General features: G+C 41.3%; 1 protein-coding gene across 1 annotated transcript; it reads right to left on the minus strand.

The window, feature by feature from the left end:
- Window positions 1–392: 392 nt before the first annotated feature.
- TERB2 (telomere repeat binding bouquet formation protein 2) lies at window positions 393–27,559 on the minus strand (the record flags this gene model as incomplete). The annotated part of the gene is made up of 7 exons (XM_080707868.1): window positions 393–535; window positions 9,899–9,987; window positions 17,381–17,466; window positions 22,327–22,388; window positions 25,327–25,466; window positions 27,341–27,422; window positions 27,496–27,559. 7 exons carry the CDS (start codon window positions 27,557–27,559, stop codon window positions 393–395), a joined length of 666 nt encoding a protein of 221 aa, XP_080563994.1.

Here is a 27,559-nt window from a genome sequence, read left to right on the forward strand (position 1 = left end):
TTCTAATTTCTTAAACCAATATAAGATAACTTGAATCATAACAATTAGCATTCACAATATTGAACTTAGAAAAAGTATAACAATATTAAATTCAAAAGAGCACTTGACTGTGTGTGTATCTTTTTAAGAAGTATGTTTGGATGACAATTATTTCATAACAACTGTGCACTCAGAAATTTTGAACATGTTACATACAAGCTGGGGAATTTTTGAGCTCAAATATCAACACACAGAAACAAAAATGATTCTGAAGTTCCTAAAAACATATTGTTGAAGAGAATGCTTCCCTATTTCCCATCCCCCAGTTCCAAAGGGGAACATTTAAATTATGCAATACATATATCAGTACAATTTTATATAAAATAAGTGCCCAGCTATAAGGACAATATAACTTAATATTTCCTCTTCAATTTGTTTTTTATAGCAGACATGTTAATTTCATCTTGAACATGATATGCCAAATATCCTGAGCTCCCAGGAATAAAGTCATGTAACTCCCCAAGGAATTTCTTCATGGCATCAACTGATATGTAACCTACAAAATAAGAAAAAGCATATTTATGTTTATATATTTGAAATTCTACTATATTGTCTGCTTTATAGTGTCTTGGATTTATTAGATTTTAAATTTTTGTTTTGTTTTGTTTTTGTGGTACTGGGGATGGAACCCAGGGGCATTCTACTTCTGAGCTACACCCCCTGCCCTACTTTTTTCTCTTTATTTTGAAACAGGGTCTCACAGAGTTGCAGAGGGCCTCACTAAATAGCTGAGGCTGTCCACGAACCACGATCCTCTGGTCTCAGCCTCCTGAATGCTGGGATTATAAGCATGCTCCACCATGCCCGGCTTTAGATTTAAGATTTTAAAGAATGTTTTTAGAGAAGAATTTTAAAAACCAGGCATGGTAGCACACATTTGTAATCCTAGTACTTGGGAGGCTGAGACAGGAGGATCACAGATTCATGGCCAGCCTTAGCCATTTAGTGAGGCCTTCTGCAATTTAGTGAGATTCTATTTCAAAGTAAAAAGAATAAAATAGGGCTGGAGGTATAACTCAGAGATAGAATGCCACTGGGTTCAGCTCCTACTACCATCAAAAAATCTTAAAAAAAAAGAATAAAAAATAAGACAGGGGTGTAGGTCGGAGGTAGAATAACCCTGGGTTCAATCCTCAGTACCAAAAAAAAAAAAAAAAAAGAAAAAAAAAAGAAAAAAAAAAAAAGAAAAGAAAGGAAAAGAAAAGAAAAGAAAAGAAAGCTAACTGTGGTGGTGCAAGTTTCTAATCCCTGTACTTGGGAGGCTGAGACAGGAGGATCCAGGTTTGCAGCCAGCCTCAGCTACTTAGTGAGGCCCTCTACAACTTAGTGAGACTGTTTCAAAATAAAGAACAAAAAATAGAGCTGGGGGTATAGCTCAGAGATAGAATGCCCCTGGGTTCAATTCCCAGTACCACATAATAATAATAATAATAATAATAATAATAATAATAATAATAATATAATACCACCAGTGAGATTGGTTTTTCTTTGTGGTATTAGAGATCGAACCCAGAGGCATTCTACTTTGAGGTATATCCCCAGCCCTATTTTTTATTTTTTTCAATTTTGACAAAGGATCTCACTAAGTTAATGAGTCTTACTCTTGCAGAGTCTGTTTTCTAGCCTGTGATCCTTCTGTCTCAGCCTCCTAAATACTGACATTATAGGTATGTATTACCACACCCGGCTCTTCTACCACCTTTTAAGCAGAGATACGAGGGCAAGGGGGTGGTGGTGAACATTTGTAATCTCAGTACTTGGAAGGGTGAAAAAGGAGGATCATAGGTTCGAGGACAGCCTCAGCAAGTAGTGAGACTCTCATAAACTTAGTGAGACCCTGTTTCAAAATAAAAATAAAAATAGGGCTGAGGATGTAGCTCAGAGATAGAATGCCCCTGAATCCAATCTCCAGTACTACAAAAAAGAAAAAAGAAAAAAACAGCACAGTTACTTGATTAGTTACTTTGACTACTGAGAGAGTGATGTCTGGATTAGGACTAGAACATAAAAGTACCTAAACCAAAATAACTATTTTTAACTATTTTAAAGGATAATAACTTAGAACTATCTATCCAACTCGCTGCTAAAAGAACAAACAGAGCCAGGCATGGTGGCGCACACTTATAATCCTGGTGAATTTAGGAGGCTGAGACAGGAAAGATTACTTGTTCCTGGCCAGCCTCAGCTACTAAGTGAGGCCCTCTGCAACTTAGTGGGACCCTGTTTCAAAATAAAAAATATTTAAAAAATAGGGCTGGGAGCTGGGTGTGGTGGCGCATGCTTGTAATCCCAGCATTCGGGAGGCTGAGACTGGAGGATCGCGGTTCGCGGACAGCCTTAGCTACTTAGAGAGGCCCTCTGCAACTCAGTGAGGCCCGGTTTCAAAATAAAGAATAAAATATAGGGCAGGGGGTGTAGCTCAGAGGTCAAATGCCTTTGGGTTCCATTCCCAGACCCACAAAATAAATAAATAAAATAAATAAATAAATAAATAAATAAATAAATAAATAAATAAAATAAAAATAGGGCTGGGGGCATAGCATGGAAGTAGAATGCCCCTGGGTTCAATCCCCAGTACCAATTAAATAATTTTTTAAATAAAATTAAATGAAAGCACAAATAGCTCATCTTCCCCCTTAGAATAACACTTTCCTGAACTGCTAACACTGGAATAACATTATTTAGTGAAAAATTAATGGGAAAATTAATCTTACTGCTCAGTCAACAAGGTTATGTGTGTAATTTTGATATCATTAATAATCTGAAATAGGCTGAGACAGGAGGATCGCAGGTTCTCGGCCAGCCTCAGCTACTTAGTGAGGGAGGCCCTCTGCAACTTAGTGAGACCCTGTTTCAAAAAAATAAAGAATAAAAAATGGGTCTGGGGGTGTAGCTCAGAGGTAGAATGCTCCTGGATTCCATCCCCAGCACTACAATAATAATAATAATAATAATAATCTAAAATAGATATGAGTATCAAAAAAGAAACCCTGTCCAAATGGAAAGTGTTTAAGGATTCAATGATTTTAAACAATAAGTTGATAGCTGCGTAATATTTGAAGGATTATATTTTATGTGTAATGCAAATATTTGTGGCTTATATTAAAATTGAAATCTAATTAAAAGTAAACACTGGCCAGGTGTGGTGATGCATGCTTACAATCGCAGTTCTTGGGAAGCTGAAACAGGAGGATCATGAGTTCATTGCCGGCCCCAGCAACTTAGTGAGGCCTTCACATATTGGTAAGACTCTGCTTCAAAATAAAAAGGGCTGGGGTGTAGCTCAGAAGTAGAATGCCCCTTGGGTTCAATCCCCAGTACCACATACATACACACAAAAAGTAAACACTGAATAAAAAAATTATGGTAGAGTTCAAGTAAGATTGAAGCCAGGTGTGGTGGCGCACGCTTGTAATCCCAGCCTTCGGGAGGCTGAGACCTGGAGGATCACGGTTTGCGGACAGCCTCAGCTATTTAGTGAGGCCCTCTGCAACTCAGTGAGACCCGGTTTCAAAATAAAGAATGAAAAATAGGGCAGGGGGTGTAGCTTGGAGGTCAAATGCCCCTGACTGAATATAGAATACCACTACAACAGGATATCTATGCATATACTTTGATTGTGTGAGGGGTACTGGGGATTTAAACCCAGGGGTATTCTACCTCAGTGTGTGTTTGGGGGGGTGCTTTTTTTTTTTTTTTTTTTTTTTTTTTGCAGTACTGGAGATTGAATTCAGGAGCATTCTATCTCCAAGCTATACTCCCAGCCCTGTTTTCTTTTCCTTCCTTCCTTTCTTTCCTTTTGTGTGTGTGTGTGTGTGTGTGTGTGTGTGTGTGTGTGTGTGTGTGGCACTGGGGATGGAACCCAGGGGCATTCTACTTTTGAGCTATACCCCCAGTCCTATTTTTTATTCTTTATTTTAAAACAGGGTCTCACTGAGTTGCAAAGGGCCTCACTAAGTAGCTGAGGCTATCTGTGAACTGCAATCCTCCTGTCCCAGCCTCCCAAATGCTGGGATTACAAGCGTGTGCCACCACACCCAGTCCCAGCCCTGTTTTACATTCTTTATTTTGAAACAGGGTCTCACTAAATTGCAGAAGACCCCACTAAGTAGGAAAGGCTGGCAGGGAAATACAATCCTCTTGTCTCAGCCTCCCAAGTACTGGGATTAGGAGGGTGTGCTGCCATGCCCAGCTTATTTTTATATTTTGAAACAGGGTCTCACTAAATTTCTGGAGCTAGTCTTGAACCTGAAATCCTATCTCAGTCTCCCAAATACTGAGATTACAAGTGTGCACCACCACACCCATTTAAATTTGATTATTTGAATAATATTAAATTCATAGTTAATAAGTTAACTGTAAATTCAACCATATAAAACTGATTAATAAATATATTCCCATACATAACAGAGTCTAAGTTGCTGATGGCTTCTCTAAGTTGCTGAGGCTGTCTTTAAACCTATGATCCTCCAGTTTCAGCCTCCCAAGTGCTGGGATTACAGACATATGCCACCATGCCTGGTAAATTTGTGAATTTAATCGAATAACTAGGTATCTGTGTAAAATAAATCAGTGAAGTCAGGCGTGGTGGCACATGCCTGTAATCCCAGCCCTTGGGAGGCTGACATAGGAGAACAGCGGATTTGAGAACAGCCTCAACAAGTAGTGAGATGCTCATCAATCTAGTGAGACCCTGTTTCCAAATAAAAATAAAATACAGTTGGGGAGGTAGCTGGGAGGTAGAATGTCCCAGGTTTAACCTCTGGCACCACACACATAGATATCAGTGAAAAAAATATTAAGCCTTAGTTAATTGAATATATATACACGATCTGAGGTTTCCAAAGACACAGGTGAAGATAAAAATAAAAAATTGTTAATCAGTAAAAATTATTAAGTATTAAAAGGATTGTGGTATTATATATATGCATATATGTAATATGTATATTTGGTTTTTTTTCTGCAGTTCTTGGCTTATAACTCCCTCCCCAAAGCAGGACAAAAAAGTTAGAATTTCCCTTACAGGTCACAGAAACTCTTACTACTCCCTCACCGTTCTGTCTTGAGCTGGCCATAAAGACACTCCCTGAGGACTGTATCTGATGGTAGGTCCTAGGACCTCCTCACTGTAGACGGTCCTGCCTGGTACTAGGAGGAGGAACGCCACGCAGAGGCCAATAAGAACAATGAAGTGGGCGGGCCTTGCTGGCTCCCATCCAGGCATTAGCATTGACCAAGATGTCCACGCTTCAACTGTACACATGCAGTGACAGCTCCATAAACTCCAGAAGGAGAGGGTTTGGAGGGCTCTCAGCTGAGCACATGGAGCTTCCTGGAGCAGGGGCTCTCAGAGCTTTCATACCTCACCCTACGCATCTCTTCATCTGTGTCCTTCACGATATGCTTTGTGGTAGCCGGGCGTGGTGGCGCACGCTTGTAATCCCAGTACTTGGGAGGCTGAGACAGGAGGACGGCGGTTCGTGATCAGCCTCAGCTACTTAAGGAGGCCCCCGCAACTTAGCGAGACCCTATTTCAAAATAAAAAGAATAAAAAACAGGGCTGGGGGTGTAGCTCAGAGGTAGAATGCCCCTAGGTTCAATCCCCAGTACCACACACACACACACACACACACACACACACACACACACACACACGCTTTGTAGTAAACCAGTAAATGTAAGTAAATGTTTCCCTGAGTTCTGTGAGGGACTCAAACAATTAATAGAAGCAAAGGAGGGAGTGGTAGGAATTTCACTTTATATCTGGTTGCTCAGAGCACAGGTAAAACCACCTGGGCTTGCAGCTGGCATCAAGAGGGGGCATCCTGAGGGACTGGGTTCTCAACCAGTGGGACCCATGCGATCTTCTGGTAGTGTCAGAACTGAATTGGACCACTACTTGGGAGGCTGAGACAGGAAGAGCACAGGTTCGAACCCAGCCTCCACAAGTTAGCGAGGCTCAGTAACATCATGAGACCCTGTTTCCAAATAAGAAATAAAATTAGGCTGAGAGTGTAGCTTAGAGGTAGAATGCCTCTAGGATCAATCCTCAGTACAAAAAAAGAAAAAAGAGCTGAACTGGGTTAGAGAACACTGGCTGTGTCTTGCAGACCTGCTTGCCTGTTGGTGTGTGGGGACCACCTACCTCACTCTCTGGGGAAGGCACTGACTGGAGTGTGAGGACTGACAAGACAGACAGTGGTTTTCCTGACACACTTGGAGTCAGCGTCATCCATGTTGTGAATGTGTGAATGCATAGTAAAAGGGAGTGAATATGAGTCCAAGTTGGTTTTTTCTTCTACATCTTCAGTTGGACATTTATAGTGTCAGAAACAGATTATTACAGCAGGTTTTTTTTTTTTTTTTTTTGGTGGTACTGGGGTTTCTGGGAGCCCTTCTACTTCCGAGCTACACTCCCAGACCTATTTTATAGGGTTTTTTAATTTGGAAACAGGGTCTCTTAAGCCAGTGTGGCTGGCTTCAAACCCGTGCGATCCTCCTGTCTCCACCTCCCAAGCGCGGGGATTACAAGTGTGCGCCACCACGCCCAGTGTCTATAGCGGGGTTTTTTTTGTGTGTGTGTGGTACTGAAGATGGAACCCTTCTACCTCTGGGCTATACTCCCAGACCTATTTTATATTTTATTTGGAAACAGGGTCTCTTAAACCAGCAAGGCTGGCTTTGAACCTGCATGGGGATTACAAGCATGCGCCACCATGCTGGTCTATTATAGCAGTTTTGAAATAGTTTTGTCAACTTTATGTTGAAATTGACAGAAATATAATTTTAAATTTAGTTTAATTTAAGCCAGGTGTGGTGGCGCACGCTTGTAATCCCTGCGCTTGGGAGGCGGAGACAGGAGGATTGCGCAGGTTCAAAGTCAGCTGCGCTGGCGTAAGAGACCCTGTTTCAAAAATATAAAATAGGTCTGGGAGTGTAGCCCGGAGGTAGAAGGGCTTCCAAGAACCCCAGTACCACCAAAAAAAAAAAAAAAACAAACAATAAATTTAATTTAGTTTAAACAAAAAAGGAAGTTTAATGGAAAGATTTTGCCTTATCAATTAAGCTGTGAGGACGGCAGGCCATCATCGCTCAGCCGTAGTGTTAACTAGGACCAGCTGTCATCACTCTCACTGCTCTCAAATTTTTCTCTGCATGTTAGCCTCATTTTCCTTTTCTGAAGAAAGATAGTTTTCTTTCATGATAGACAACATGGCCATTGAGCTGCGCGTGGTGGTGGACACCTGTCATTCCAGGACTTGGGAGGCTGAGGCACGAGGAATAATTAATTAATTAATTTTAAAATAAAAAATGAACATTGGTCTGGGGTGCAGTAGTAGATAGAGACCATTTGCTTAGCATGCACTAGACCCTGGGTTCCATTCCCAGCACCACCAAAAGAAAATGTGTGTGTGCATATGAATACATTTACATGTATACAGATATGCACATACATAGCTGCTTATAGTTCCTAAGTTTTACATCTTAGAACATTGGTTATCTGAATGAGAATGACTTGATTTTTTATTTGATGGGGTACCATGTCTAAAAATCCAGAAAAAGCTATGATTTTGCCAACTCAAATCAGGTATTCATTCTCAAAACAACTCTTGAAGCTGTGAAACAAGCTCAAGTTTTGGACAATGGCTGTTCCTGTGCTATCCAGACGAATGGAGAGAACGAGGGGAGTTCCTAGGCAAGGCATTCTTGGTGAACAATCCCGTGTGGTCTGTGGTAGTGTCGTATCGCAGAAGGCCCTGACTGACCACCACTACCTGGCATTCACAAACTTGAATGGTTTTGAATGGCATTCACCCTACCACCCTGTACTTGGGCTGTTTTACGTGACCAACGGCACAAAGGGATGGTATGACACTTCTGGCTGCAGGATATAAAGACAGGCCTTCTGCCTTGGGCGTGCTCTTTCTCATCCTTAGTCCTCACTTTGAGAGAAGCAAGCTACTGTGTGGCGAACAGCACTTATGCAGAGCCCACTTGGTGAAAGATCTTGGGCCAGAACCCAAGAAGGACCCAAGGCCTGCCCACAACCACACGAGCAAGCTTTGAAGTGGCTTTTCCAGTCCCCGTTGTGGCTTGGAATGACTGACAACTTGACTGCAAACTTATATTAGACTATGAGAGAGAAGTTCCCAGGTTAGATGCTCCTGGATTTCCCACCCTTAGAAACCATGAAATAATCAATGTTCATTGTTTGAAGTGGCTACGTTTAGGAGCTATTTGTACATAGAAATAGATAACTAATACAGCACCTATTACAGGTTCCCAACCTTACTATAAAATCCCTTTGGTTTGGACATTTTGCCTGTGAGGTATTTGTAATTACTAGTAATTGTTTTCTCACTTTTTTTTTTTTTTTTTTTTGGTGGTACTGGGGATGGAACCCTTCTCCCTCCGGGCTACACTCCCAGACCTATTTTATATTTCTTATTTGGAAACAGAGTCTCTTATACCAGCGAGGCTGGCTTCGAACCTGCACTATCCTCCTGTCTCTGCCTCCCAAGCGCAGGGATTACAAGCGTGCGCTACCACGCCCAGCTTTCTCACTCTTTTTAATCATAACTTTTTATCACGGGTGATAACAAGAACATCAAACGGAGTGGATTTCATTCTAATCAAAAGCAATACAACAAAACAAAACAAAATATTTGATATTTTGGGGGATTTAAAAAAATTTCTGTTTCCAAATAAAGTATAACATAGGTCTGGGAGTGCATCCCGAAGGTAGAAAGCCTCTGGGTTCCATCCCCAGCACCACACACACACACACACACACACACACACACACACACTTAGGTACTGGGGATGGAACCGAGGGGGCATTCTACCTCCACGCTACACCTCCAGTCCTATTTTTTATTCTTCACTTTGAAACAGGGTCTCGCTGAGTTGCAAAGAGCCTCACTAAGTAGCTGAGGCTGTCTGAACCAGGATCCTCCTCTCTCAGCCTCCCGCATGCTGGGGTTACAAGCGTGCGCGCCCACGCCTGGCTCCTGGGGGATGTTTGACAATGTCTGGAAACATTTTTGTTCATCACAACAGGGAGAGGGAGTTGTGCTACTGACATCAATGGGCCGAGGCCACAACCTTTGTTAAACATTCTACAATGCACATCACATGTCTTTATAGCTGGCTGCTTTATAATTTAACACTGATCTTTCTAATATGTTATTAAGCATTTGGGATGTCCAAATAAAAATTAGGTATTTAGCTGGGTGTGGTGGGGCACGCTTGTACTTGGGGGGCTGAGACAGGAGGATCACACAGGTTCGAAGCCAGCCTCAGCTACTTAGTGAGGCTCTCAGCAACTTAGTGAGACCCTGTTTCCGAATAAAGTATAAAATAGGTCTGGGAGTGTAGCCTGGAGGTAGAAAGCCCCTGGGTTCCATCCCCAGCACCACACACACACACACACACACACACACACACACACACACACAATTAGGTATTTAGTACATGGTGATGGATTTATCTGAAGCACATACAGTTCATCTTCTAAGTTGGGAAACATGGCAATAAAAACTTAATATCAAGGTATATACAGGCCCTGGGTTTGATCCCCAGCACCTATGAATAAATGAATAAATGAATAAATAAATACCGAACAACTGATGCCTGAATAACAGATATGTTCACCCAACATAGAGAACACTTTTAGCACAGAAAACATGAAGCTTATCCTTGGGCAATTCTTCAGGTCACTTATTTAGGACCAGAGTGACGTTTCTTCCATTGCCACATCCAATAGAGGCTAGGCATTTGAAGCACAACAGCAACTTTATTCTACACACTATTCCCTTCTTCTCTAGCTGCATTTATTCTGAATTCTATTTTAAGTTACCTGTTACCATGTTGTTCACTGGATAATTCTGAAGAGGGAAGTACATCTGCTTTTCTACAACTGGAGTCCTTATAAAATTCTTTTCTGTGCTGTAAAATGAAACATACAGAAAGTCATGTGTGTGTAGCTTGGAGGTTCCATCCCCAGTACTGAAAAACAAATAAATATAAATAAAATGGCTGGGAGTATAGTTTAGAGGTAGTACCAGTATCACATAGACAGATATAGATAAATAAATAAGCAGACAAACATAAAACATAGTAAATTCTATCCTAAATGATTATACTACTTTTTTTGTTTGCAGGTCTGGGGATGGAACCCAGGGTCATTTGACCTCCAAGCTACACCCCTGCCCTGTTTTTTATTCTTTATTTTGAAACAGGGTTTCACTGAGTTGTGGAGGGCCTCACTAAGTAGCTGAGGCTGTCTGCGAACCGCGATCCTCAGGTCTCAGCCTCCCGAATGCTGGGATTACAAGCATGAGCCACCAAGCCTGGCTTATACTACTTTTTTTTATTCAGCATTTAAATAATTGACACTTGCCAGTCATGGTGGCACACTCCTGTTATCCCAATACTTGGGAGGCTGAGACAGGAGGATCACAGGTTCAAGGGCAGCCTCAGCAAGTAGTAAGATTCTCATCATCCTAGACTCTGTTTCAAAATAAAAATAATATAAGGCTGGGGTGTAGCTTGGAGGAAGAATGCCCCTGGGTTCCATCCCTAGTACCAAAAAAAAAAGTTAAATTATGTTTAACACATTTGTGTAGTATAATTACTTATATCTTAAGTTTTTATCTTTGTGTGTATGTGTGTGTGTGTTGGGGGGGGGGTTCTGTAGGTTGAACCCAGGGTCATTCTACCTCTGAGCTACAACTTCAGCTCTATTTTTTAATTCTTTATTTTGAAACAAGGTCTCACTAAGTTGTAGAAGGCCTCACTGAGTAGCTGAAGCTGTTTGCAAACCGTGATCCTCCTGTCTCAGCCTCCCAAATGCTGGGATTACAAGCATGCGCCACCATGCCTGGCTGTCCTCAGCCCTATTTTATTTATTTTTTTATTTTGAAACAGGGTCTCTAAGTGGTGGAAGGCCTCACTCAGTTGCTGAGGCTGGTGGTGAACCTTTGATCCTCCTGTTTCAGCCTCCCAAGTACTAAGATTATAGGTGTGCACCACCAAACCCAGCTTTAAGTTATACCTTAGTTTTGTATCTTTAGTGTTCAACTAAAATACCCTTTTTTGTTTTTATTTTTTAATTTTTTTAAATATTTGAGCCTGGCGTGGTAGCACATGCTGTAATCCAGTACTTGGGAGACTGAAAGAGAAGGACTGCAGGTTCAAAGCCAGTCTTAGCAACTTAGTGAGGCTTTCAGCAACTTAGCAAGACCCAGTTTCTAAAAAAAAAAAAAAAAAAAAAAAAAAAAAAAAAGAAAAGAAATAGGGGTGGACAGTATAGCTAGAAGATTCCTAGATTCCATTCCCAGTACCACATAAACAAAAATAAATAAAGAAAGAAATTTGAGTTCTGACTATATTTCAGTCTGGTCTCATATTCCTAGATTTCTAGGGTTTAGCAATTCTCCTGCCTTAGCCTTTGAGTAGCTGGGACTATAGGTATACAATAGCAAATACCCATTTTCTCTTCTCCTTCCTTCCTTCCTTCCTTCCTTCCTTCCTTCCTTCCTTCCTTCTTTCCTCTTTCTTTCTTTCTTTCTTTCTTTCTTTCTTTCTTTCTTTCTTTCTTTCTTTCTTTCTTTCTTTCGCAGTACTGGTAATTAAACCCAGGAGCATTCTACCTGAGCTATACTCCCAGCCCTATTCTTTATCTTTTGTGTGTGTGTGTGTGTGTGTGTGTGTGTGTGTGTGTGTGTGTGTGTGTGGTACTGGGGTTCCTGGAAGCCCTTCTTCTTCCAGGCTACACTCCCAGACCTATTTTATATTTTTATTTGGAAACAGGGTCTCTTAAGTCAGCACAGCTGGCTTGGAACCTGCGCGATCCTCCTGTCTCCGTCTCCCAAGCGCGGGGATTACAAGTGTGCGCCACCACACCTGCCCTATTCTTTATCTTGAAAAAGGGTCTCACTAAGTTGTGAAAGGCTTCACTAAGTAGTTGAGGCTAGCCACGAACCTGTGATTCTCCTGTCTCAGCCTTTCACCATTTTTTATTTTTCTAACTGTGCAAATAACAGCTTTTACTATACTTAGACTACATATAACTAATATATAATTATATAAAAATTAAAACCCAATTATTAAAAATAATTAATATATAGAACCATAGATACATTTATTTACTTACTTATTTAATTTTTTGTGTGTATGTGGTACTAGGGATGGAACCCAGGGGCTTTCTACCTCTGGGCTATACTCCCAGACCTATTTTATGTCTTATTTGGAAACAGGGTCTTACTAAGTTGCTGAGAGCCTCACTAAGTAGCTGAGGCTGGCTTCGAACCTATGTGATCCTCCTGCCTCAGCCTCCCAAGCACTGGAATTACAAGCATGTGCCACCATACCTGGTCATAAATTTATCATTTAAATTTATTTCTTTAAAATCTAAATTATACTAGATAATATTGGCATTATTTTTAATTTTCTAAAAATTTGGATTGCATTTAAGTTTTTCCAAAAGAAACTATTTATAGTTAGATGAGTTCCTAGGAATAAAGCAAAATTATGTTCTCAGAAAAGTATGAGACTAAATCCCCTTATGTACACAAGTAGGAGTGTAAATTGATTTAGCTTCTATTAAAGGTAATATGATAAGTTATCAAATATACAAATGTACATACCTTTTGACCCAGTAATTTCCCTTCTATCAAATTATCATACAGATACATGCAAAATGACATTACAAGATTATTCACCAAACCGCTGTTTTAATAGCAGATTAGAAATTACCTTAAAACCCATTAAAATAAAGGCTAACTAGTTAAATAAACTGTGATGAGTTCATATAATGGAATGCTAACAGCATGAAATGAAAAAGCCCTTTTCAAAAGCTGGGCGTGGTGGCGCACACTTGTAATCCCAGCATACAGGTGGCTGAGACAGGAGGATTGCTGTTCGAGGACAGCCTCAGCTACTTAGTGAGGCCCTCTGCAACTCAGTGAGACCCTGTCTCAAAATAAAGAATAAAAAAATAGGGCTGGGGGTGTAGCTTGGAGGTAGAATGCCCCTGGGTTCCATCCCCAGTATTGAAAAGAAGGAAGGAAGGAAGGAAGGAAGGAAGGAACGAACCTTTTCATTATAATATGGAATGATCTCCAAGATAAATTACTAAGTGAAAAAATTGTATAGAATAGTGTTTATAGTGAGAAAAGAAGAAAAAGAATAATATTTAGGTGGATTTGCTAGTACATATGTGTATTTGTGAAAAACTGATAATATTGCCTCTGGAAGGAGAATTGGCCCTCTAACAGCCAGTATATTTTCATATCAAACCATATAAATATATTTTATTAAAAAATAAAAATAGAAGCCAGGTGAGGTGGTATACGGCTGTAATTTCAGTACTTGGGAAGCTGAGACAGGAAAATTACAGGTTTGAGGCTAGCCTCAGCAATTTAGCAAGACCCCATTTCAAAATAAAAAGGGCTAGGTGTGTAACTTAGAGGTACGAACACCACTGGGTTCAATCCTTGACATAAAAAAAAAATAGAGTCAGACATGGTGGTGCATGCTTATGATCCCAGTACCTGGGAGTCTGAGACAGAAGAATCGCATTTTCAAGGCCAGCCTCAGGAACTTAGAAAAATTCAGTTTTAAAAGAAACAAGTAATAAGCTGGGCATGGTGGTGCTCACTTGTAATTCCAGTACTTGGGAGGATGAGACAGGAAGATCATACAGGTTCGAAGCCAGCTTCAGCTACCTAGTGAGACTCTCAGCAACTTAGTGAGACCCTGTTTCCAAATAAAATAGAAAATAGGTCTGTATCCGGAGGTAGAAAGAGCTAGGAATATAGCTTGGAGGTTGAATGCCCCTGGGTTCAATCTCCAGTACTCACCCCCCTAAAAAAAAAGTAATGTATTTGAGTTTTGCTTTGTCAAGTACTAAAATAAAAAAAAATAAAGCTATCTAATTTATTGTATTAATGGAATAAAACAAATAGTCTATACATCTTCATGACTGGAGATGTAGCTCAGTGGCACAGCACTTGCCTAGCATATGCAAAGGCCCTGGGTTTGATCCCTAAAACCATAATAAATAGCCAGGCGTGGTGGCGCACGCTTGTAATCCCAGTGCTTGGGAGGCGGAGACAGGGGGATTGCATGTTCAAAGCCAGCCTCAGGTACTGAGTCAGGCTCTCAGCAACTTAGTGAGACCCTGTTTCCAAAATAAAGTATAAAATAGATCTGGGAGTGTAGCCCAGAAGTAGAAAAGCCCCTGGGTTCCACCCCCAGTATCACACACAAAAAATAAATAAATAAAACCACAATAAATAAATATCATATTTTCATATACAAAAATATGAAAGAGTAAAATCACATATAAGTAGGAAATAGATTTATTTTTTTTAAAACTGGAGAAGGCTGGGCCTGGTGAGTCATGCCTGTAATCACTTGGGAGGTACCTGAGGCAGGTGGATTGCAGCTACAGGAAATTTATTTATTCATTTGTGGTACTGGGGATTGACCCCAAGGCATTCTACCTCTGAGCCACAATCTCAGCCTGATTTTATTTTTTTATTTTGGAACAGGCTCTAAGTTGCTGAAAGTCCTGCTAAGTTGCTGAGGCTGGTTTCAAACCTGCAGCTCTCCTATCTCACCCTCCCATACTGGGATTATGGGGCTGTGCCACCATGCTCTGCTCATTAGTATCTTTCTTGCCTGTTTCCAAATAAAAATTAAAATGGGACTGGTGGTATAATTCAGATATTGAATGTCCCTGGGTTCAATGCAACCCCCCCCCACACATGCTAATGAGTAGTAGTGGGATTGCTTACAATTTAAATGTTATTCTTTTTGTGTGTGTGTGGCACTGGGGATAGAACCCAGAGGCTTTCTACCTCCGGGCTATACTCCCAGACCTATTTTATATTTTATTTGGAAATAGGGTCTCACTAAGTTGCTGAGAGCCTCACTAAGTACCTGAGGCTGGCTTCGAACCTGTGCGATCTTCCTGTCTCAGCCTCCCAAGCGCAGGGATTACAAGCGTGTGCCACCATGCCTGGCAATGTTATTCTTTTTTTTATTTCCCCATTTTGACAAATTATATGCATTACTTTTTTTTTGGTGCTGGGGATTGAACCCAGAGGCATTCTACCTCCAAGACACAGCACTAGCCCAATTTTATTTCCTATTTGGAAACAGGGTCTCACTGTGTTCCTGAGAGCCTCGCTAAGTTGCTGAGGCTGGCTTTGAACCTATGATCCTCCTATCTCAGCTTCCCAAATACTGGGATTACAAGCATGTGCCACCATGCCTGGCTATGCATTACATTTATAATAACAAAATAATTAAGAAGAAACATGCAACTTTCAGAAGGTCTGGGGACATTTAGGAAGGGAAAACAGCAGTGTGGTTTAGAGCTTGGACTCTGAATCAGCTGGATTGGTTGAATTCACTTCCACTCCTTGAATAACAGTGGGTGAATTAGCTCTCTGAACGTGTTTCCTCAACTGTAAAATGAGCTACAGTATTTATCTATTTCATGAAATTGTGAGAAACAAATGAAATATTGTGAACTGCTTAGCTCACAAGTTTCTTGTATTCAGCAAATGTTCAAAAATAATTTACCATTTAGTAAGTGTCCAATATCACTATTAGAATGCCAATAAAGCCGGGCGTGGTGGCGCACGCTTGTAATCCCCGCGCTTGGGAGGCGGAGACAGGAGGATCGCGCAGGTTCCGAGCCAGCCGCGCTGGCTTAAGAGACCCTGTTTCCAAATAAAAAAATATAAAATAGGTCTGGGAGTGTAGCCCGGAGGAAGAAGGGTTCCATCCCCAGTAACACACACACACACACACACACACACACACACACACACACACGCCAATAAAATTAATGCTTCAGCTGAGCGTGGTGGTGCACGCTTGTCATCCCAGCACTCGGGAGGCTGAGACCTGAGGTTCGCGGTTCGCGGCCAGCCTCAGCCACTTAGTGAGGCCCTCTGCAACTCAGTGAGACCCAGTTTCAAAATAAAGAATAAAAAATAGGGCAGGGGGTGTAGCTCGGAGGTCAAATGCCCCTGGGTTCCATCCCCAGACCCGCAAAAAAAAATAAAATAAAATAAAAAAAAATAATGCTTCACTGGTAAGGTTAGGGTGCATTTTATTTATGTTAACATTGCACCCTCTGGTGGTTCTATAAAGAAAAGGCTCTAGGCAGACACCTTCCTAAGCATATTCATATCCTTCAGTTTTGTTAATGGATGGAACATATTTTTCTCAGATTTGTACCATTTATTTATTTATTTATTTATTTATTTATTTATTTATTTACTTACTTACTTACTTACTTATTTATGTGTACTGGGGATGAAACCCAGAGACATTCTACCTCCGAGCTACACCTCCAGCCCTATTTTAGTCTCTTATTTTGAAACAAGGTCTCACTAAATTGCAGATGGCCTCACTAAATTGCTAAGGCTGGCCACGAACCTTTGATGCTCCTGTCTCAGCCTCCCAAGTACTGGGTTACAAGCATGTGCCACCATGCCCAGACTTTTTACTTGTTATGTGAGAGAGAGTCTTCCAAAAATTCTCAGCTTTGAACTTGTGATCCTCCTGCCTTGGTCTCTCAACCTCAACTGGAATGACATGATTGTATTATGCCCATTTTAAATGGAAAATACACTAAATATTGGCAATAGTTTGAAAGTTTATAGTGGTTTCCCCTCTTTTTTCTAAAATGTTTATAATATGGTTAGTTTGGCTTCAGAAATTAAATTTAGGGCAAGGATAGTGGCACATGCCTGTAACTCCAGTACTTAGGAAACGGAGACAGGAAGATCACAGGTTTGAGGATAGCCTAAGCTGCTGAAAAAGTGACCAAGTAGTTTTTCTGCATATGAAAATTTGATGGATTAATGTATACAATTTTAAGTTTTTCTCTGCATTAAGGTTAACTTCCTTTGTATTATAATATATATAAATAAAATTAAATAAAAAGAGCTGGGTATTTAGCACAGTGGTAGAGCTTGCATAATATGTATGAGGCCTGGTTCAGTCCCAGCACTGTAATGATAATAACGATAGCAATAATTATAATGTAACTGATAGTACAGCACAGTAGTTAAATTCAGGACTTCTGAAATTAGATGAACCCATTCCTACCTACCTCTACCCCACTTAATAAAAGTTTGTATGACTTTTGGACAAATTAATCTTTTAAATCTTAGATCTCTTTTTCTGTAAATGGAAATAGTAATAATAGTATCACTCTTACAGGAAAATTATGAAAATTAAATGAGATAAGTAACAGCCGGTGCTCAAAATACCTACAATGAGTTGAATGTGAATGAGATTCTGGATTCAGTACCTTTTGGATAAATCTTTCCTATGCTCTGTTGCTAGTTCACTCTTGTCCCTGAGGGTCTTTATGCCATTTGATGTTACTTCCTCATGCTGCACATGGCAAAAGAAAGAACATTTTAAAAGTTGAGCACACCAATGATCCAGCCAGTTATTTAAAGGAAAAAACATAAATTGGTAATACATATATATTAAGTCATAAAAATATTTATATGTTTTGGTTTGGAAACTGAAAAAATTCTGTATATACACTAATATAACATTACCATATATTTTAGAGATACAAAAGAGACCAGAATTTTTAAAATGCAAGCTGCAGTAGTGTTAGATAAGTAAAACTTGATGTTGCCAGGCATGATGACCCACTCTTGGAATCCCAGTACATGGAAGGTTGAGAGAGGAGGATCGCAGGTTCGCGCCAGCCTCAGCAACTTCAAAGTAAAAGAATAAAATACAACTGGGGGTGTAGCTCAGAAGTAGAATGCCCTTGGGTCTCATCCCCAGTACCACACACACAATAAAAACTTTAGATGCTATTCTTTTATTTATTTATTTTTTGCAGTACTGGAAATGGAACCCAGGAACATTTTACCTCCGAGCTACATCCCAGCCCTATTTTTTTATCCTTTATTTTGAAACAGGGTCTCAATAAGTTGCAGAGGGCCTCACTAAGTAGCTCAGGTTGGCCACAAACCGTGATCCTCCTATCTCAGCCTCTCAAGTACTAGAATTATATAAGCGTGCTCCACCACACCAGACTGATTTTATTCTTTTTAATTTTTTTTCTTTTATAGTACTGGGGTTTCTGGAAACCCTTCTACCTCTGAGTTACACTCCCAGACCCATTTTTATACTTTTTTATTTAGAAACAGGGTCTCTTAAGCCAGCGCGGCTGGCTTTGAACCTGCGCAATCCTCCTGTCTCTGCCTCCCAAGCACGGGGATCACAAACGTGCGCCACCACGCCCGGCTATTCCTTTTAATTTTTGACATTTTCTTTAAAGTAGTCATATTACATTTTTTAGCCATAAGGAAAAAAAGTGCTATTATTTAAACTTTCTTAAAATCTTGATTCAAGGATTTCTGGGCTTTCTATGAGCTACAAATAAAAAATAAGAATGCCGGGCGTGGTGGCGCACGCCTATAATCCCCGCGCTTGGGAGGCTGAGACAGGAGGATCACACAGGTTCAAAGCCAGCCTCAGCTACTTAGTGAGGCTCTCAGCTACTTAATGAGACCCTGTTTCCAAATAAAATATATATTTAAAAAAAGGTCTGGGAGTATAGCCCGGAGGTAGAAAGCCTCTGGGTTCCACCCCCAGTACCACCAAATAAAAAATAAGAAGAATGCTAGCTGTGCGTGGCGGCGCACACTTGTAATCCCAGTACTTGGGAGGCTGAGACAGGAGGATCAAAATAAAGAATAACAAATTGTTTCAAAATAAAGAATAAAAAAATAGGGCCGGGGTGTAGCTCAGAGATAGAATGCCCCTTGATTCCAGTCCAGTACTGCAAAAAAAAAAAAAAAAAAAAAAAAAAAAAAAGCTAAAAAATATGTTTTCACTTCAAAGTGCCAGTGAAGTATTTAGCTGGAAGTTCTGAAAGAACTAAACGTGTATTAAATATTTCCAGTAGATCTTGTGAAAGTGACTTGGATTCTGGTACCTATCACATAATAAAGCATTAGGACATTTCTATGTTTAGGTCATAAACTTACTCCAAAGAATAATGGTCCCCTGATTATAAATTTATCCGTATTAATACCTTTTTTTGCGGTACTAGGGATTGAGTGCAGAGGCGTTCTACCTCTGAGCTACACGCCCAGTCCTATTTTTTATTCTTTATTTTGAAGTAGGGTCTCACTGAGTTGCAAAAGGCCTCACTAAGTAGCTGAGGCTGGCCGAGAAACTGCGATCCTCCTGTCTCAGCCTCCCAAGTACGGGGATCACAAGAGTGAGAACCATGCCTGGCTCCTACTGACTCCCTTTTGGTAAAGTGCCTTCTATTTATATGTTCTATTGTTATATTATTCTAATTGGCAACATTGATCAATATTTTCCAAGAATGAACAAAATTCTTTACCATTTATTTTCAGAGACATGGAGGTTTATTTAGGAAAGTGAGAATACCCATTCAAGGGAGAACACAGGCCACCTTGAGAGTGTGAGAATCTCTTTCCACTTAATAATTTCTACTCAATCGCTAATTCAAGTATGTTACACTTTGTGTGTGTGTGTGTGGTACTGGGGATGGAACCCAGGGGCCTTCTACCTCCAAGTCACAGCCCACCCTATTTTTGTTCTTTATTTTGAAACAGGGTCTCACTAAGTTGCAGAGGCCTCACTGAGTAGTGGAGGCTGGCCACGAACCTGTGATCCTTCTGTCTCAGCCTCCCAAGTACTGGGATTATAGGAGTATGTCACCATACCTGGCATATTTATTTTTAAGAAGATAAAAATTGGGTTGGTTTGGAGCTAAAGCAAGTGGTTCCACTTGCTAACATATGTTTATGTGAACTAAGATCTTTTTCTTCTGTTTACCTCAGTTTTCTTATTTCTAAAACTAGACGAAATAGCTGGGCGTGGTGGCACACGCTTGTAATCCCAGCGCTTGGGAGGCTAAGACAAGAGGATCACACAGGTTCGAAGCCAGCCTCAGCTACGTAGTGAGGCTCTCAGCAACTTAGTGAGACCCTGTTTCCCAATAAATTATAAAAAAAATAGGGCTGGGGGTACCCCAGAGGTAGAATGCCTCCAGGCTCCATTCCCAGCACCTGCCCCCCAAAAAACTAAATGAATAGCCAGACATAGTAGAGCACGCTTGTAACCCCAGTACTTGGGATTTTGAAACAGGAAGATTGCAAGTTTGCAGCCAGCATCAGCTACTTAGGACCTCCAAAACTTAGTGAGATCCTATTTTAAAACAAAAATAAAATAGGGTTTGGGGTGTAGTTGGAGGTGGAATGGTCCCAGGTTCAATCTTAGTACAGCAAATTAAAAAAAATATGGCTGGAGGGTGAGGTTTCCTGGGTTCAATCCCCAATACTGCAAACTAAATAAGTAAATAAATGATTAAATTAATGATATTTAAGTTGCTGAGGCTGGGCTCAGATATACAATCCTTATGTCTCAGCCTCCCAAATACTGGGATTATAGGTGTATACCACCACACGTGGTTTAAAGATCCATTTTTTTGTGTGTGTGTGGCACTGAAGATTGAACCCATGGGCATTCTACCTCTAAGGTACAACCCTATTCCATTTTTTTTTTTGAAACTGGTTCTCACTAAGTTGCAGAGGCTGGCCACGAACCTGCAATCCTCCTCCCTCAGTCTTCTAAGTATAATTACAGAAGTGTGCCACTACATCCAGATACTGGGAAAATTTTTAAACTTACAGAAAAGTTAAAAAATAGTATTATACATACTACTTTTCATCTACATTTATATTTTTGCCACCCTGAGTATCCTCTTTTATTTTTTTCTAGGCCATTTGGGGACACTGGAAGATATAATGATATTTCTAGTCTTTAATGTCTAGCATGAATTTTCTTTTTTTTTTTTCTTCAGTACTGGGGATGGAACCCAGGGGTATTCTACCTTTGAGTGACACCTCCAGCCCTATTTTTTATTCTTTATTTTGAAACAGGGTCTTACTAAGATGCAGAGGGCCTCACTAAAGTAGCTGGGGCTGGCCAAGAGCACAGATTCTCCTATCTTAGCCTCCCAAGTACTGGGATTACAAACTTGTGCCACCATACCTGGCTACGAACTTTCTTTCCCTCCCTCCCTCCCTCCTTCCCTCCCTCCCTCCCTCCTCCCCTCCCTCCCTCCCTCCCTCCCTTCCTTCCTTCCTTCCTTCCTTTTGAAGTACTGGGAATTAAACCCAGGAGCATTCTACCTCTGAGCTACACACAGCCCTATTTTTTTCTTTATTTTGAATCAGGGTCACACTAACTTGTGCAGGGCCTCACTAAGTAGCCGAGGCTGCCCACAAACTTGTGATCCTCTTGTCTAAGCCTCCCAAGCATTGGGATTACAAGTGTGCGCCACCATACCTGGCTCTAGCATGAAATTTCTTAAAACAAAAGTATACCATTATTGCATTTAAGAAAATTAATTCAATATCTCTTATACAGTAATTAATAAATTTTCCCAATTACCCTTAAACTGCCTTTTATGACTTATCTGTTGTTGTTTTTAAAAATACAGAATCCTAGTCTGGCAAAGTGGCGCACACTTGTAATCCCAGTACTTGGGAGGCTGAGGCAGGAAGACTGCAGTCCCTGGACACCCTCAGCTACTTAGTGAGACCCTTTGCAACTTAGTGAGACCCTGTTTAAAAAAAAATAGGGCTGGGGTGTAGCTTGGATGTAGAATGCCCCTGGGTTCCATCCCCAGTACCTCAAAAATAAAAATAAAGAATAAAAGAATAGAGCTGGGGGTGTAGCTCGGAGGTAGAATGCCTTTGAGTTCCATCACTGGTACCGCAAAATTATACTAATATTAATATTAATGGCTATTATATAAAGATTTTGAAGTCAAAGGCAGATGTAAATTTGAGGCAAGACTCCAAAAATGAAAAAACAGTATTGTACACATTTACTGAGGTGTGGTACTCGAAACATTTAAAGAATAGTGCAGCACAGGAATTAGAATCTGCACCAGCAATAACGAACTGGTAAGTACTGTGCATTTATTTCTCTCTTGATATTACTGACTGATAAAAATTTTCAAGTTTCTTCAGCTTTATTTATACAAAAATACCTCGATTTTACCAAGGTGCTTTTATAAAAACAATGTCAAACCAGATAATATTGAGTAGAGGTGTGCCCTTTAAATTCCTTAATCTGGCTTATTACTGCTAACGTGTCAAAAGTAAACATTTTTAAGATTACACTGCTTTTAGAAAATTTCAATATTATAGATTCTAATTAAGTAATTTAATTTACTCTTACCTCTTCTATCAAAAAATGTTGGTCTTGCTCCCAAATAAAACTGCCAATTTTTCTTCTTATTTCTGTGGTAAGAAAAACAAGCCCAATACTATTTTTTTTTTTTTTTTTTTTTTTTTTTGCGGGTCTGGGGATGGAACCCAGGGGCATTTGACCTCCGAGCTACACCCCCTGCCCTATTTTTTATTCTTTATTTTGAAACCGGGTCTCACTGAGTTGCAGAGGGCCTTACACTAAGTAGCTGAGGCTGTCCGCAAACCATGATCCTCCGGTCTCAGCCTCCCGAATACTGGGATTACAAGCGTGAGCCACCACGCCCGGCTAAACCCAATACTATTTTTAAAAGTAACTTCTAAAGTCCGGTGTGGTGATGCATGCTTGTAATTCCACTACTTGGGAGGCTAAGACAGGAGGATCACCAGTTCTTGGCCAGCCTCAGCAATTTAGTAATATCCTGTTTCAAATTAAAGACTAAGCTAGGCGTGGTGGTAGCTCATGCTTGTCATCCCAGCATTCCATGCATGTAATCCCAGCCTTCCAGTACTTGGGAGGCTGAGACAGGAAGGATTGTGGTTCTTGGATGGCCTCAGCTACTTAGTGAGCCCCTCTGCAACTGAGCGAGAACAAAGTAAAGAATAAAAATAGGACTAGGGGGCCGGGCATGGTGGCACACACTTGTAGTCGCCGTGCTTGGGAGGCGGAGACAGGAGGATCGTGCAGGTTCGAAGCCAGCCTTGCTGGCTTAAGAGACCCTGTTTCCAAATAAAAATATAAAGATAGGTCTGGGAGTGTAGTCCAGAGGTAGAAAGGTTTCCAAGAACCCCAGTACCACCACAAAAAAAAAAAAAATAGGTCTAGGGGTATAGGTCAGTAGTAGAATGCCCCTGGGTTCCATCTTCTCAGTACCCCCCCCCACACACACACAAAGTAAGTTCTAAATTTTGCATGAAATCTGGAATTTGCAGGCCAGCCTTATTCCACTTTCATCAAAATCACCTAAGATACTTATTTAAAATGCAAAGCAAAAAGCCAGGCATGATAGCACACACTTGTAATCCCAATACTTGAAGGCTGAGACAGGAGGATCACAGGTTTGAGGACAGCCTCCACAACTTAGTAAGACTCTGTTTCAAAATAGGATAATAAAATAGGACTGGGGTTATAGCTCAGAATTGAAATGCCCACCTCCTGTCCAGGCTCCCTCACACCCTGGCCTGAATGCCTGCTTTATGCCCTTAGGGGTGTGAGGCACATTCCTGTTTAGAGTCCCGCAGATATGAGGGTAGGGGGCGGCACAGAGCAGTGCCCGTTAGGGAAGGACCACGGTGGGTGGCTACTTCCAAGCGCCTGGCCACTAGCCAGAGCTCAGTTCCCCCACGTCTATCAAAGGCCAGCACCGGGAAGACTGTCGCTAGAATGAGTGGAATAATGAACTTTTAGGCTGCAACAGGACCTGGGTTTTTTGTTTGTTTTGGTGGTACTGGGGGTGTAACCCAGGGGCTTTTCTACCTCAGGGCTACACTCCCAGACCTATTTTATATTTTATTTGGAAACAGGGTCTCACTAAGTTGCTGAGAGCCTCACTAAATGGCTGAGGCTGGCTTTGAACCTGCGCGATCCTCCTGTCTCAGCCTCCTAAGTGCGGGGATTACAAGCGTGCGCCACCACGCCTGGCTATGCTGCCATCTTTAATCTCCTTGTTAAATTATTTTTTATTTTGAAACAAAGTCTCACTAAATTGTGAAGCGGCTCACTAAGTTCCTGAGGCTAGCTGCAAACCTGCGATCCTCCTTTCTCAATCTCCCAAGTACTGGGATTATAAGAGTGAACCACCATGTCTGGCTAGAAATTTGCATTTCTTTTCTTTCTTTCTTTCTTTCTTTCTTTCTTTCTTTCTTTCTTTCTTTTTTTTTTTTTTTTTTTAGTACTGGGAATTGAATTCAGAGACATTCTACCTCCAAACTATACTCTTAGCCCTATTTTTTATTCTTATTTTGAAACAGGGTCTCACTAGGTTGATGAGAGTTTCGCTCCTTGCTGAGGTTGTCCTTGAACCTGGGATCCTCCTGTCTCAGCCTCAAGTGTGTGCCACTATGCCCAGCAAGGGATCTCCATTACTAACAAACGTCCCAGATGAGTTCAATGCATTTTAAGAATCACTGTTTTAGACTTTCCCTATGAGAAATAATTCTTCACTAGGTGTTAGCTTCTCTATTAGGTCAAGAATGAATAAAGTGGAGAGCTGTCCAGTCAAAAGAAAAAGTATAAAATTGCTGAGTCTCTAGAGTAGTCTCCAGAATTAAGTTTCTTTGCTACAGGAAGTAGACAATGGCTAGTAGACAGGCATTCTACAATACTGAGATGTCTAGTGATTCTAGCATCCTTGTAACTCAGATCTCAGAAGTTTCCATAGCTGTCCACTTTAGGACAAAAGGGAGTAGCATTACTCTAGACCTCTGATGTTCCATACAGTATCAACTAGGTAAATGTAGGAACTGAGAAGGAAAAGTGTGGCTAGTACAAATTGAAATGTGCTATAAATGTAAGATAGCATTGGATTTTAAAGATTAAGGATCAAAAAAGAATAGCTAAAAATGTGTATATTGGTTGCATATTGAGAATAATATTTTGGATATATTAGGTTAAATAAAATATATTCTTAAAATTAAATTTAAGCCGGGCGTGGTGGCGCACGCTTGTAATCCCAGCATTCGGGAGGCTGAGACAGGAGGATCGCGGTTCGCGGACAGCCTCAGCTACTTAGTGAGGCCCTCTGCAACTCAGTGAGACCCGGTTTCAAAATAAAGACTAAAAAATGGGGCAGGGGTGTAGCTCGGAGGTAGAATGCCCTGGGTTCCACCCCCAGCACCCCCCGCCCCCCCCCCCACACACACAAAGCAAAAGCTTTCTGACTGAGAACAAAGATCATCAAAGTTGGTGTGTCTTTCTAAAGAAATGAGCTGGATTTGGAAAACAGGGATTAGCTGAATAATCTCTGCTAACCTTTTTGCAGGCATGTAGGAGGAAGAATGAAATGACCTAAGGCCACCGAGTTTTTAATTTCAGCACTGGCTACTGCAGAGAGATAGTAGGCATGAAAGACTGTAGCATTATCTTCTATGTAATCAAGGCTCTGATATATTCTAGGAGAAAGAAAGGAAATCTTTTAGGTTATGAAATAAGAACATATTCAGCCTTTCAAAAGAAAGAGTAAAAAGGATTAGGGAAATGTTAAGATACATTTATGGTGTTCCTTTTTTTGTCGAGGAAGAAAAAAACATACGGCATATTACTTTTTTCGGAGGTCTAGGGATTTGGTCAATGATTTATGAATTTAGAAACTTGACCTACAAACAGTACTGTTTAATCGGACTCAACCACCTACAAGCTTTACTGTAGTCATTGCTATAAAGAGATTCTGAGGTGGGCAGTGGGAATACAGTCAGGGAAGTGTTCACATTAGAAAACATCTTTTCACAGGTCTGTAAAACAGTGGTGATAAAAAAAAAAGTTGTACACGAAGGCAAAAGAATGACAGTTCAAACTGGACTGTGGACTAGAAGAGAAATGGGACAATAAGCAAGGTATGCTCTAGCCAGCTTTGAAATTTGTAATCAGGAGGAGAGGGGGGAGTAGTTGGGGGAGAGCCGTGAGGAGATCCCTGCTGGGTAAACAATCTTTTTTTTGTAGGGGGGGTACTGAGTATTGAATCCAGAGGCATTCTACTTCTGAGTTACATCTTCCCTCCAGCCCTATTTGTTTATTTTTGAAACAGGGTCTGACTAAATTGCTGAGGCTGGCCTTGAACCTGCAATCCTCCTGACTCAGCCTCCCAAGTATTGGGATTACAGGTGTGTGCCACCATGCCCAGCAGTAAACATACACTTGAGAGCACCATGAAGGGAGATGCAGAGGAAGTCATTCCTTAGAAGGTGCAGGTAATTAAGATGCAGAAAGACAAGGACAGTGAAAGTAAAAACCAATCACAGGATCCCGTGGTGTCTGGCAACTGACCAATCCGCGGGGTAGAACTTGTTCAAAAGAGCTACCAAGTGGGGCGGGGTGGCACACACGCTTGTAATCCCTGTCCTTGGGAGCCTGAGACAGAAGGATGGCAGGTTCTTGAACTGCCTCAGCTACTTACTGAGATCCTCCCCAACTTAAAGAGACACCCTTTCAAAATAAAGAATAAAAAATATTCTTTATTTTGGGGGTATTGCTTGGAGGTAGAACGCCCCTTGGTTCAATCCCTAGTACTGCAAATAATAATAATAATAATAATAATAATAATAATAATAATAATAATATAAAATAGAGCTTGTAATCCCAGCATTCGGGAGGCTGAGACCGGCGACTCGCGGTTCGCCGACAGCCTCAGCTACTTAGTGAGGCCCTCCGCAACTCAATGAGACCCTGTTTCAAAATAAAGAATAAGCCTGGCGTGGTGGCGCAGGCTTGTAATCCCCGCGCTTGGAAGGCAGAGACAGGAGGATCGCGCAGGTTCAAAGCCAGCAGCACTGGCTTAAGAGACCCTGTTTCCAAATAAAATATAAAATAGGTCTGGGAGTGTAGCCCGGAGGTAGAGGGTTTCCAGGAACCCCAGTACCACCAAATAAATAAATAAATAAATAAATAAATAAATAAATAATTAAAAAAATAGGGTAAGGGGGGTCAAATGCCTCTGGGTTCCATCCCCAGACCCGCAAAAAAATTATATATATGTATGTGTATATATGTGTGTGTGTGTGTGTGTGTGTGTGTGTGTGTGTGTGTGTGTGTATATAATAGAGCTAGGAGTGTAGCTCAGAGGTAGAATGCCCCTGGGTTCGATTCCCAGTACCACCAAAAAATAAAATAAAAGGCTACCCAGGCGTTAGGTTTGGAGAACGCGGGAGCTGTGCGGGGACGGGTAATCAGATTTGGGGTGCGGGGACGGGTAATCAGATTTGGGGTGCGGGGACGGGTAATCAGATGCGGGCTGGGCTTATCTCTGGGCGCCGCCGGGGCCCGCGGGTACCTCTGCGTGTCGGGGTGCGAGGCGTCGCAGCTGAACAGGAAGTCGGCGGCCCGCGGGTCGCTGACCGCGCCCCCCTCGGCCACTGTGGAGGCAAGCGCACAGGTGAGCCCGGCCCCGGGGACCCGGCCCGGGGCTGGGGCCGCCCCCGCCCCTACCCCAGAACCGCCTCAGCTCGGGGCTGACGCTGCGCGAGAACCAGCCGCGCTGCCCGCCGAACAT

Source organism: Muscardinus avellanarius (genome assembly GCF_963383645.1).
Source record: "Muscardinus avellanarius genome assembly, chromosome: 12".
In the NCBI taxonomy this organism is placed as follows: Eukaryota; Metazoa; Chordata; class Mammalia; order Rodentia; family Gliridae; genus Muscardinus; species Muscardinus avellanarius.